Raw genomic sequence first — 14,110 nt, 5'->3', positions numbered from 1 at the left:
TTTATTAATAGGGGTATAGAGTACAAGAGCAAGGAGGTTATGTTGAACTTATTCAAGACACTAGTTAGACCTCAGCTGGCATATTGTGTACAGTTCTGGGTGCTACACTGTGGGAAGGATTGTGGAGAGTGCAGAAGAGGTTTACAAGAATGGGTACAGGGATGAGAAACTTTAGTTATGAGGATAGATTGGAGAGGTTTGGACTCTTTTCCTTGGAGAAAAGGAGGCCAAAAGGAGATCTGATAGAGATGTTCAAATCATGAGGGGGCTGGACAGAGTAGACGGGGAGAAATTGTTCCCACGCATAAAAGAATCAAGAACGAGACGCACAGATTAAAAGTGATTTTCAAAAGAAACAAATGTGATGTGAGGAACCACTTAATGAGTGGCTCGGGTGGGGTCTGGAATGCACTGTCTGGAAGGATGATGGAGGCAGGTTCAGTTGAGACATTCAAAAGAGCATTCAATGATTATTTGAATGAAACAATGTGCAGGGTATGGGGAAAAGCAGGGAACGGGACTGAGTCATGTTGCTCGTTTGGGGAGCCGAAACGGTGGGCCGATGTGCCAACTGGCCCCCTTCTGCGCCGTAACAATTCTGTGGCTGTGTGAAACACTGGGGGGGACAGCGTTGCCTTCTGCCTGGGCAGTCGAAGTTGGCAGCACCCGATGAAATGAAATTAGCAATCAGCGGAAGTTAAATCCATGGAAACAAAATCTGGTCCACAACAATAGTAGATGTTGCATGTATCAAGAATAAATAGCTCACATTATTCTCTATTTCTCCCAGTTCATTAACACCTTTTCTATTTCGACTTTTCATTTCCCACTTTCAGAATTTTCTTTACAACAATTCAAGTTCTTCCCACTGGTGATTTCTAAGTGCCAGACTACTGAAAAAGTTCTTTAAGTCCTCAAAATAAAATGACTTGAACTTTTTACGATGTGGGACCCCCGCACTGATACTCACATTTAATATTGAAGGACGCAGTCGCTGTTCTTGCTTCCTCTCCGGTGACTGTGTCCCGTGCTATGCACTGGAAGTCTCCACTGTCCTCCTTCCGATCGACTGCAGTAAATTGAAGGTTGCTGCCTTCAACGAAGCGTCTCTCAGAATTCTTCACGGGCTTTCCATTCAGCAGCCACTGAAACGCAATGTTCACTGGAATCTCAACCTCACAGCGGAGAATTGCACTACGCCCATGCAAAGCATCTTGGGAATAGGGCTCTTTGGTGAAGAGAATGATCGCCTGCACGCAGCATGCTAGGAAAAAACACAATTTGGTTTGTTGTTACAAATTTTGCACCATTCCCTGGGATGGATGGATAAGAGGAATCTGAATGCACACTGTTCTTTCACCTCGCGGCTTGCTATTGATACGAGTGCGATATGGCAGAACAGGTTCCACTCAAAGTATGGAGTCCCAAGTAAAGCAAATTACTGCGATGTATTTAATCAATGACAAACATGGGGCACGATCTAACGGAAAATTTCTAAACGTCATTTGCAGTGGGTTTTGCTCGGAGATTCCCGGCGGCTCTGCAGGCGAGTTCCCCACCACTATTCAATGACACGTAGTCACTTCTTTGGGCCCTGGGGAGTTTCTCACTGATTTAGCCACACTTCAAATTTTTGTCACCATTGGGGAGCTGAACTCGGAGATCAGGCTGTCATTTTTAAAGGGTGCCCCAATCTCTAAGTGAGCTTGCACCCCCCACCCCTGGACAAAGTCAACCCCCCCCCCCCCCCCAACACCACCACCACCCTGCCCATCTTCAGGCCCCCCTCCCTTTGAGGGCCACCACACATCACCCCCAAACCTCCCAGAGGCCCCTTCTTACCTGCCTTGCACCGTCCACCACCCTTCATACCTCTCTCCACTCTCCTTTCATGGGCATGCTCCTCCCCCTCCCCCCACACACACACCGGGCTCAGACTCTTGGCAGTACCACCCTGGCACCACCACCCTGGCATGCTGGCTATGCTCCTGCTGGCATGGCAGTACCACCCAGGCACCTTGGCTTTCATTCCTTCCAGTCCTATTCCATACCTTCCCTCACAGAAACAATCTCTCCAACCTGGGTAACTTTGTTGTTGGACTCTCCTCACCGTCTACTGCTTCTGTTCCCCATCAACCATGCCCACCAACTGTTGGCAGCCACACTTGCATCACCTGCTACAGTCCTCCACGCTTTCCACAAGCACCAGTACCATCCACCAGATAAATCCACCAACCAATAACATGTCGCATAAATTGGCCATTCAAAACAGTCTGGACAAAGCTGAATTTTCCTATACTTTCTCTAACTGCAAGTGTACAAAATAGCAAGTGTGGAATGATCATGGGAAGGCTCTCTGTGCATGAATCAGACTAGACAATTACAAGTGTTAGGAAAACAAAGAAATTTTTATGGAATTTATATTTGTATTGGTAAACATTAGAAATAAGGGATAGTTTTAATGTAGGTTTAATTTACCGTTTCTCTGCCTGCAAGGAACCTAAAATTAGATTCATGCTGGACACAGGTCTTTGTGTGTGAGGTTGGTTACGGTCCAACTGTGATAAAGAGCTACGGTGTGAAGAATAAATATAGTTGCTTAACAACCAGAGGCCCTTATAAAGTCAAACAAAAAGCTTTCCTTTGCTCTTTGGTTTTACTGGAATCTACAGCAATTGGGGAAAGGCAGCCAGAGAGCGACATCTCTCTCAGCTTTGTTAGATGAAAAGCCATACAATGGAGTAATGGTTAAGAAAGCCAGTGCCAGAAATCTAAAGGGCAGCTACTTAATGAAACTAGAGAAATGAAGAGGTTTCCAGGGAGCCTAAAGTTAAAGGGACAAAGAGGAAATGGGAGCAGAACAGGACCCTCAAGTCACTGTACTGTAAAGGAGCTGGCTAGTGAGAAGTTAGTAAGATATTGTGACAATTGGAAGATTTCGGAAAATTAGGTTATAAACGTATTGGGCAATTCAAGGGTTAAACGTCTGGAGTTGGAAAAGTCTGGACTGCAATGGCCCTGTTTTTTAAAAAATAATTCTGTTCTGCAGGGCCTGAGAGTTTTAGCAGCCAGAAGGTGAAATTGACAAAGGAATGTGTTTTTCAGTCTGGGCTAATGCATAGTGGTTTGACTGGGGACGTCTCTGGGGAGTTAAAGTTAAGTTGTTTTTTAGCTTGGGGAGATGATGTCAGTACTGGGTGGAGCTAAGAGATATGCTTTTTGGCAAAAGACTTTTGGAAGTGAAGTCTGATCTGGCCGATGTTTTTTTTGACCATAAGTCAAGGCAGTTTTCTTTCCCAATATGATGGGGTTTTTTTTAAAAGGTAAAAATATTTTGAAAGCAGAGCAGTCTTGGCTGAAGACCAGAAAGAGGCTGAAACAATCAGTTGAAGCAGCTATTGGAAGACATTCAGCCAGGGTCTGTAGGGGTTCCAACAAGAGTCAGAATCTGATCTACAAAGCAAGTATCACTCGATGCCCTGCTGATTTTGAGAGTTGTATGCTTCTTTTCTTTCTGTTTACTGAGGAAATTTAGTAGTATTCAGGGATAATTGCAAGCTCTTCTTTTCAGATGTGAAGTTAAAAAGTTTCATATTGTATTCATAATAAAAGATTGTTTTAGAAATACCAAAGCTCCATTTTTTCATGCAATCACTCCTGGAGCAAATCATCCTTTCTGCACAGTCGGTCCAATATCCTAGCCACTGTTGGGGTCTGGTCTGGGATCGTTAATAAAATCTGAATTGGTTCTAAAGTTTGTAATATCTTTACACAAAATTGTGTATTGCACCGTGGGTCAGCCTTGAGCTTTATGCTCAAACCCTGGAGTGAGACTGGAAGTCACAACGTTGTGGCTCAGACAAGAGTGCTTAATCCACAGCTGACACTCCAACCTCTGGCCCAGATATCTTACTTCATTCAATATGATCCTTCCCCCATTTATAGCTACCTTCAATAGAAGCAACTCTGGATTAAAATAATATCGCTAACTTCAATTGGAAAATTCAAGCAGACTGCCTAATTGCACACACATTCTGAACTCCACAGATTAAGGTTATCCTATGGAGCTGGATAATGGAAGTGAGGTGATAATTTATACTAAATGTTGTGAAAGGCTGAGGAGGGTCTCACCAGGTGTACAAGGAGGACAGAAGCTAAGACAGATTTGAACAGGAAATTTTAAGGGAGACAAGTTCAAAGATTGCAGAGAGGATGAGAATGGGTCATGGCTAGATTAAAAAGGGGGGGGGGATATTGTCCAAGAAAATGGATCCATCACCAATGCGCCCTCTGGATGGGAACTTAAATGGTTTGATGCCTGGAATGGTAATAAAGGGAGCAGGGGTAAGGGCAACACGGTAGCACAGTTCGGGTGGCAAGGTAGCACAGTGGTTAGCCTGTTGCTTCACACAGCTCCAGGGTCCCGGGTTTGATCTCCTGCTTGGGTTACTGTCTGTGCGGAGTATGTACATTCTCCCCGTCTGCGTGGGTGCTCCATTTTCCTCCCACAAGCCCCAAAAAACGTGCTTGTTAGGTGCACTGGACATTCAGAATTCTCCCTCCGTGTTCCCGAACAGGGGCCGGATTGTGGCAACTAGGCGATTTTCACAGTAACATTATTGCAATGTTAATGTAAGCCTACTTGTGACACTAATAAAGATTATTATTATTAGAAACTGTGTTGATCTATAAGGTGGATTGGCCATGATAAATTGCCCTTAGTGTTCAAAATTGCCCTTGGTGTTGGGTGGAGGTGTTGAGTTTTTTCCAAGAGCCGGTGCAGACTCAAAGGGCCGAATGGCCCCGTTCTGCACTGTAAATTCAATGATAATCTATGATTAATCTAGGACAAAGGATCGGCACAACATTGTGGGCCGAAGGGCCTGTTCTGTGCTGTATTTTCTATGTTCTATGTTCTTGAAGAACGTAGTGGAGTAACGTTGACCTGAAGCAGCAAGGAAACAGATTTATTATAGTCTAACAGTCTATCCTAGGCTGGTGTGAGGAACAGAGAAGTTTGTTGGCTAGAAGGAGGGCTAACAGTTGCAAGAATTTTCCTTTAGGAATCACAGAATGACAGAGTTGTTCCAATGCAGGAGGAGGTAGGAATAACAGAATTGTTACAATACAGGAGGCGGTCAGAATAACAGAATTGTTACAGTGCAGGAGACGGTCAGAATAACAGAATTGTTACAATGCAGGAGACGGTCAGAATAACAGAATTGTTACAGTGCAGGAGACGGTCAGAATAGCAGAATTGTTACAGTGCAGGAGACGGTCAGAATAGCAGAATTGTTACCGTGCAGGAGACAGTTAGAATAACAGAATTGTTACAATGCAGGAGACGGTCAGAATAACAGAATTGTTAGTGTAGAAGGCAGTCAGAATAACAGAATTGTTACAGTGCAGGAGGTGGTCAGAAAAACAGAATTGTTACAGTGCAGGAGGTGGTCAGAATAACATAATTGTTACAGTGCAGGAGGTGGTCAGATTAACAGAATTGTTACAGTGCAGTAGGTGGTCAGAATAACAGAATTGTTACAGTGCAGGAGGCGGTCAGAATAACAGAATTGTTACAATGCAGGAGGTGGTCAGATTAACAGAATTGTTACCGTGCAGGAGACGGTCAGAATAACAGAATTGTTACCGTGCAGGAGGTGGTCAGAATAACACAATTGTTACAGTGCAGGAGGCGATCAGAATGACAGAATTGTTACAGTGCAGGAGACGGTCAGAATAGCAGAATTGTTACAGTGCAGGAGACGGTCAGGATAACAGAATTGTTACAGTGCAGGAGACAGTCAGATTAACAGAATTGTTACAGTGCAGGAGGTGGTCACATTAACAGAATTGTTACAGTGCAGGAGGAGGTCAGAATAACAGAATTATTACAGTGCAGGAGACGGTCAGAATAACAGAATTGTTACAGTGCAGGAGGTGGTCAGAATAACAGAATTGTTACAGTGCAGGAAACAGTCAGAATAACAGAATTGTTACAGTGCAGGAGACGGTCAGAATAACAGAATTGTTACAGTGCAGGAAGTGGTCAGATTAACAGAATTGTTACCGTGCAGGAGACGGTCAGAATAAAAGTATTGTTACAGTGCAGGAAACAGTCAGAATAACAGAATTATTACAGTGTAGGAGACGGTCAGAATAACAGAATTGTTACAGTGCAGGAGACGGTCAGAATAACCAAATTGTTACAGTGCAGGAGGCGGTCAGATTAACAGAATTGTTACAGTGCAGGAGGTGGTCAGATTAACAGAATTGTTACAGTGCAGGAGGCGGTCGGAATGACAGAATTGTTACAGTGCAGGAGACAGTCAGAATAACAGAATTGTTACAGTGCAGGAGGTGGTCAGAATAACACAATTGTTACAGTGCAGGAGGCGGTCAGAATGACAGAATTGTTACAGTGCAGGAGACAGTCAGATTAAAAGAATTGTTACAGTGCAGGAGGCGGTCAGATTAACAGAATTGTTACAGTGCAGGAGGTGGTCAGATTAACAGAATTGTTACAGTGCAGGAGGCGGTCAGAATGACAGAATTGTTACAGTGCAGGAGACAGTCAGATTAACAGAATTGTTACAGTGCAGGAGACGGTCAGAATAACCGAATTGTTACAGTGCAGGAGGCGGTCAGAATGACAGAATTGTTACAGTGCAGGAGGTGGTCAGAATAACAGAATTGTTACAGTGCATGAGGAGGTCAGAATAACAGAATTGTTACAGTGCAGGAGACGGGCAGAATAACAGAATTGTTAGTGCGGGAGACGGGCAGATTAACAGAATTGTTACAGTGCAGGAGGAGGTCAGAATAACAAAATTGTTACAGTGCAGGAGACGGTCAGGATAACAGAATTGTTACAGTGCAGGAGACAGTCAGATTAACAGAATTGTTACAGTGCAGGAGGAGGTCAGAATAACAGAATTGTTGCAGTGCAGGAGACAGTCAAATTAACAGAATTGTTACAGTGCAGGAGGTCAGAATAACAGAATTGTTACAGTGCAGGAGACAGTCAGATTAACAGAATTGTTACAGTGCAGGAAGAAGTCAGAATAACAGAATTGTTACAGTGCAGGAGACGGTCAGAATAACAGAATTGTAACCGTGAAAGGAGACGGTCAGAATAACAGAATTGTTACAGTGCAGGAGACAGTCAGATTAACAGAATTGTTACAGTGCAGGAGGCGGTCAGATTAACAGAACTGTTACAGTGCAGGAGGTGGTCAGATTAACAGAATTGTTACAGTGCAGGAGGCGGTCAGAATGACAGACTTGTTACAGTGCAGGAGACAGTCAGAATAACAGAATTGTTACAGTGCAGGAGACGGTCAGAATAACAGAATTCTTACAGTGTAGGAGACGGTCAGAATAGCAGAATTGTTACAGTGCAGGAGACGGTCAGAATAACCGAATTGTTACAGTGCAGGAGGCGGTCAGATTAACAGAATTGTTACTGTGCAGGAGACAGTCAGATTAACAGAATTGTTACAGTGCATGAGGAGGTCAGAATAACACAATTGTTACAGTGCAGGAGGCGGTCAGAATGACAGAATTGTTACAGTGCAGGAGACAGTCAGATTAACAGAATTGTTACAGTGCATGAGGAGGTCAGAATAACAAAATTGTTACAGTGCAGGAGACGGACAGAATAACAGAATTGTTACAGTGCAGGAGACAGTCAGATTAACAGAATTGTTACAGTGCAGGAGACGGTCAGATTAACAGAATTGTTACAGTGCAGGAGGAGGTCAGAATAACAAAATTGTTACAGTGCAGGAGGAGGTCAGAATAACAAAATTGTTACAGTGCAGGAGACGGTCAGGATAACAGAATTGTTAAAGTGCAGGAGACAGTCAGATTAACAGAATTGTTACAGTGCAGGAGGAGGTCAGAATAACAGAATTGTTACAGTGCAGGAGACAGTCAGATTAACAGAATTGTTACAGTGCAGGAGGAGGTCAGAATAACAGAATTGTTACAGTGCAGGAGACGGTCAGAATAACAGAATTGTTACAGTGCAGGAGACGGTCAGATTAACAGAATTGATACCATGCAGGAGGCAGTCAGATATACAGAATTATTACAGTGCAGGAGACGGTCAGAATAACAGAATTGTAACCGTGCAGGAGACGGTCAGAATAACAAAATTGTTACAGTGCAGGAGGTGGTCAGATTAACAGAATTGTTACAGTGCAGGAGGCGGTCAGAATAACAGAATTGATACAGTGCAGGAGGCGGTCAGAATAACAGAATTGTTACAGTGCAGGAGACGGTCCGAATAACAGAATTGTTACAGTGCAGGAGACGGTCAGGATAACAGAATTGTTACAGTGCAGGAGACAGTCAGATTAACAGAATTGATACAGTGCAGGAGACGGTCCGAATAACAGAATTGTTACAGTGCAGGAGGTGAGAACAACAGAATTGTTGCAGTGCAGGAGGAGGTCAGAATAACAAAATTGTTACAGTGCAGGAGACGGTCAGGATAACAGAATTGTTACAGTGCAGGAGACAGTCAGATTAACAGAATTGTTACAGTGCAGGAGGAGGTCAGAATAACAGAATTGTTACAGTGCAGGAGACGGTCAGAATAACAGAATTGTTACAGTGCAGGAGACAGTCAGATTAACAGAATTGTTACAGTGCAGGAGGAGGTCAGAATAACAGAATTGTTGCAGTGCAGGAGACAGTCAGATTAACAGAATTGTTACAGTGCAGGAGGAGGTCAGAATAACAGAATTGTTACAGTGCAGGAGACGGTCAGAATAACAGAATTGTAACCGTGAAAGGTGACGGTCAGAATAACAGAATTGTTACAGTGCAGGAGACAGTCAGATTAACAGAATTGTTACAGTGCAGGAGGCGGTCAGATTAACAGAACTGTTACAGTGCAGGAGGTGGTCAGATTAACAGAATTGTTACAGTGCAGGAGGCGGTCAGAATGACAGAATTGTTACAGTGCAGGAGGCGGTCAGATTAACAGAATTGTTACAGTGCAGGAGACGGACAGAATAACAGAATTGTTACAGTGCAGGAGACAGTCAGATTAACAGAATTGTTACAGTGCAGGAGACGGTCAGATTAACAGAATTGTTACAGTGCAGGAGGTGGTCAGAATAACAGAATTGTTACAGTGCATGAGGAGGTCAGAATAACAGAATTGTTACAGTGCAGGAGACGGGCAGAATAACAGAATTGTTAGTGCGGGAGACGGGCAGATTAACAGAATTGTTACAGTGCAGGAGGAGGTCAGAATAACAAAATTGTTACAGTGCAGGAGACGGTCAGGATAACAGAATTGTTACAGTGCAGGAGACAGTCAGATTAACAGAATTGTTACAGTGCAGGAGGAGGTCAGAATAACAGAATTGTTACAGTGCAGGAGACGGTCAGAATAACAGAATTGTAACCGTGAAAGGAGACGGTCAGAATAACAGAATTGTTACAGTGCAGGAGACAGTCAGATTAACAGAATTGTTACAGTGCATGAGGAGGTCAGAATAACAGAATTGTTACAGTGCAGGAGACGGGCAGAATAACAGAATTGTTAGTGCGGGAGACGGGCAGATTAACAGAATTGTTACAGTGCAGGAGGTCAGAATAACAAAATTGTTACAGTGCAGGAGACGGTCAGGATAACAGAATTGTTACAGTGCAGGAGACAGTCAGATTAACAGAATTGTTACAGTGCAGGAGGAGGTCAGAATAACAGAATTGTTGCAGTGCAGGAGACAGTCAGATTAACAGAATTGTTACAGTGCAGGAGTAGGTCAGAATAACAGAATTGTTACAGTGCAGGAGACGGTGAGAATAACAGAATTGTAACCGTGAAAGGAGACGGTCAGAATAACAGAATTGTAACCGTGAAAGGAGACGGTCAGAATAACAGAATTGTTACAGTGCAGGAGACAGTCAGATTAACAGAATTGTTACAGTGCAGGAGGCGGTCAGATTAACAGAACTGTTACAGTGCAGGAGGTGGTCAGATTAACAGAATTGTTACAGTGCAGGAGGCGGTCAGAATGACAGAATTGTTACAGTGCAGGAGGCGGTCAGATTAACAGAATTGTTACAGTGCAGGAGGCGGTCAGAATGACAGACTTGTTACAGTGCAGGAGACAGTCAGAATAACAGAATTGTTACAGTGCAGGAGACGGTCAGAATAACAGAATTCTTACAGTGTAGGAGACGGTCAGAAGAGCAGAATTGTTACAGTGCAGGAGACGGTCAGAATAACCGAATTGTTACAGTGCAGGAGGCGGTCAGATTAACAGAATTGTTACTGTGCAGGAGGTGGTCAGAATAACACAATTGTTACAGTGCAGGAGGCGGTCAGAATGACAGAATTGTTACAGTGCAGGAGACAGTCAGATTAACAGAATTGTTACAGTGCATGAGGAGGTCAGAATAACAAAATTGTTACAGTGCAGGAGACGGACAGAATAACAGAATTGTTACAGTGCAGGAGACGGTCAGATTAACAGAATTGTTACAGTGCAGGAGACAGTCAGATTAACAGAACTGTTACAGTGCAGGAGACGGTCAGATTAACAGAATTGTTACAGTGCAGGAGACGGTCAGATTAACAGAATTGTTACAGTGCAGGAGGAGGTCAGAATAACAAAATTGTTACAGTGCAGGAGACGGTCAGGATAACAGAATTGTTACAGTGCAGGAGACAGTCAGACAAACAGAATTGTTACAGTGCAGGAGGAGGTCAGAATAACAGAATTGTTGCAGTGCAGGAGACAGTCCGATTAACAGAATTGTTACAGTGCAGGAGGAGGTCAGAATAACAGAATTGTTACAGTGCAGGAGACGGTCAGAATAACAGAATTGTAACCGTGAAAGGAGACGGTCAGAATAACAGAATTCTTACAGTGCAGGAGACAGTCAGATTAACAGAATTGTTACAGTGCAGGAGACGGTCAGATTAACAGAATTGTTACAGTGCAGGAGACGGTCAGATTAACAGAATTGTTACAGTGCAGGAGGAGGTCAGAATAACAAAATTGTTACAGTGCAGGAGACGGTCAGGATAACAGAATTGTTACAGTGCAGGAGACAGTCAGATTAACAGAATTGTTACAGTGTAGGAGGAGGTCAGAATAACAGAATTGTTACAGTGCAGGAGACAGTCAGATTAACAGAATTGTTACAGTGCAGGAGGAGGTCAGAATAACAGAATTGTTACAGTGCAGGAGATGGTCAGAATAACAGAATTGTTACAGTGCAGGAGACGGTCCGAATAACAGAATTGTTACAGTGCAGGTGACGGTCAGAATAACAGAATTGTTACAGTGCAGGAGGTGGTCAGATTAACAGAATTGTTACAGTGCAGGAGACGGTCAGAATAACAGAATTGTTACAGTGCAGGAGACAGTCAGAATGACAGAATTGTTACAGTGCAGGTGACGGTCAGAATGACAGAATTGTTACAGTGCAGGAGACGGTCCGAATAACAGAATTGTTAGTGCGGGAGACAGGCAGATTAACAGAATTGTTACAGTGCAGGTGACGGTTAGAATAACAGAATTGTTACAGTGCAGGAGACAGTCAGAATGACAGAATTGTTACAGTGCAGGAGGTGGTCAGATTAACAGAATTGTTACAGTGCAGGAGACGGTCAGAATAACAGAATTGTTACAGTGCAGGAGACAGTCAGAATGACAGAATTGTTACAGTGCAGGAGACAGTCAGAATAACAGAATTGTTACAGTGCAGGAGGCGGTCCGAATAACAGAATTGTTACAGTGCAGGTGACGGTCAGAATAACAGAATTGTTACAGTGCAGGAGGTGGTCAGATTAACAGAATTGTTACAGTGCAGGAGACGGTCAGAATAACAGAATTGTTACAGTGCAGGAGACAGTCAGAATGACAGAATTGTTACAGTGCAGGTGACGGTCAGAATGACAGAATTGTTACAGTGCAGGAGACGGTCCGAATAACAGAATTGTTAGTGCGGGAGACAGGCAGATTAACAGAATTGTTACAGTGCAGGTGACGGTTAGAATAACAGAATTGTTACAGTGCAGGAGACAGTCAGAATGACAGAATTGTTACAGTGCAGGAGGTGGTCAGATTAACAGAATTGTTACAGTGCAGGAGACGGTCAGAATAACAGAATTGTTACAGTGCAGGAGACAGTCAGAATGACAGAATTGTTACAGTGCAGGAGACAGTCAGAATAACAGAATTGTTACAGTGCAGGAGGCGGTCAGAATAACAGAATTGATACAGTGCAGGAGACAGTCAGAATAACAGAATTCTTACAGTGTAGGAGACAGTCAGATTAACAGAATTGTTACAGTGCAGGAGGTGGTCAGATTAACAGAATTGTTACAGTGCAGGAGGTGGTCAGATTAACAGAATTGTTACTGTGCAGGAGACAGTCAGATTAACAGAATTGTTACAGTGCAGGAGGTGGTCAGATTAACAGAATTGTTACAGTGCAGGAGGTGGTCAGATTAACAGAATTGTTACAGTGCAGGAGACAGTCAGATTAACAGAATTGTTACAGTGCAGGAGGAGGTCAGAATAACAGAATTGTTACAGTGCAGGAGACGGTCAGAATAACAGAATTGTTACAGTGCAGGAGGTGGTCAGATTAACAGAATTGTTACAGTGCAGGAGACAGTCAGAATAACAGAATTGTTACAGTGCAGGAGGTGGTCAGAATGACAAAATTGTTACAGTGCAGGAGACAGTCAGATTAACAGAATTGTTACAGTGCAGGTGACGGTCAGATTAACAGAATTGTTACAGTGCAGGAGGAGGTCAGATTAACAGAATTGTTACAGTGCAGGTGACGGTCAGATTAACAGAATTGTTACAGTGCAGGAGGAGGTCAGATTAACAGAATTATTACAGTGCAGGAGGTGGTCAGATTATCAGAATTGTTACAGTGCAGGAGGAGGTGAGAACAACAGAATTGTTACAGTGCAGGAGACGGTCAGATTAACAGAATTGTTACAGTGCAGGAGGAGGTGAGAACAACAGAATTGTTACAGTGCAGGAGACGGTCAGATTAACAGAATTCTTACAGTGAAGGAGACGGTCAGATTAACAGAATTGTTACAGTGCAGGAGGAGGTCAGAATAACAGAATTGTTACAGTGCAGGAGGAGGTGAGAACAACAGAATTGTTACAGTGCAGGAGACGGTCAGATTAACAGAATTGTTACAGTGCAGGAGACAGTCAGAATAACAGAATTGTTACAGTGCAGGAGACGGTCAGAATAACAGAATTCTTACAGTGAAGGAGACGGTCAGATTAACAGAATTGTTACAGTGCAGGAGGAGGTGAGAACAACAGAATTGTTACAGTGCAGGAGACGGTCAGATTAACAGAATTGTTACAGTGCAGGAGACAGTCAGAATAACAGAATTGTTACAGTGCAGGAGACGGTCAGATATACAGAATTGTTACAGTGCCAGAGGAGGTGAGAACAACAGAATTGTTACAGTGCAGGAGACGGTCAGAATAACAGAATTCTTACAGTGAAGGAGACAGTCAGAATAACAGAATTGTTACAGTGCAGGAGGAGGTTTGAATAACAGAATTGTTACAGTGCAGGAGGAGGTCAGAATGACAAAATTGTTACAGTGCAGGAGGTGGTCAGATTAACAGAATTGTTACAGTGCAGGAGACAGTCAGAATAACAGAATTGTTACAGTGCAGGAGGTGGTCAGATTAACAGAATTGTTACAGTGCAGGAGGTGGTCAGATTAACAGAATTGTTACAGTGCAGGTGACGGTCAGAACAACAGAATTGTTACAGTGCAGGAGACAGTCAGATATACAGAATTGTTACAGTGCCGGAGGAGGTCAGAATAACAGAATTGTTACAGTGCAGGAGATGGTCAGAATAACAGAATTGTTACAGTGCCGGAGGAGGTGAGAATAACAGAATTGTTACAGTGCAGGAGGAGGTGAGAATAACAGAATTGTTACAGTGCAGGAGGAGGTGAGAACAACAGAATTGTTACAGTGCAGGAGACAGTCAGATTAACAGAATTGTTACAGTGCAGGAGACGGTCAGAATAACAGAATTGTTACAGTGCCGGAGGAGGTGAGAACAACAGAATTGTTACAGTGCA

General features: G+C 43.4%; 1 protein-coding gene across 1 annotated transcript in view; it reads right to left on the bottom strand.

Annotated features, from left to right (window-relative positions):
• Positions 1-14,110, bottom strand: part of LOC140411186 (inactive tyrosine-protein kinase 7-like) — a 473,753-nt gene that overhangs the window by 307,592 nt on the left and 152,051 nt on the right. The window contains exon 2 of the mRNA XM_072500275.1: positions 971-1,264. Within this exon, the coding sequence (XP_072356376.1) occupies positions 971-1,264 (294 nt within the window). The remainder of the gene's footprint in view (positions 1-970; positions 1,265-14,110) is intronic.

This window comes from Scyliorhinus torazame, chromosome 4 (assembly GCF_047496885.1).
Source record: "Scyliorhinus torazame isolate Kashiwa2021f chromosome 4, sScyTor2.1, whole genome shotgun sequence".
Classification (NCBI taxonomy): Eukaryota; Metazoa; Chordata; class Chondrichthyes; order Carcharhiniformes; family Scyliorhinidae; genus Scyliorhinus; species Scyliorhinus torazame.
Note: the sequence above shows the minus strand (reverse complement) of the source record. Positions and strands in the feature narration are given on the sequence as shown.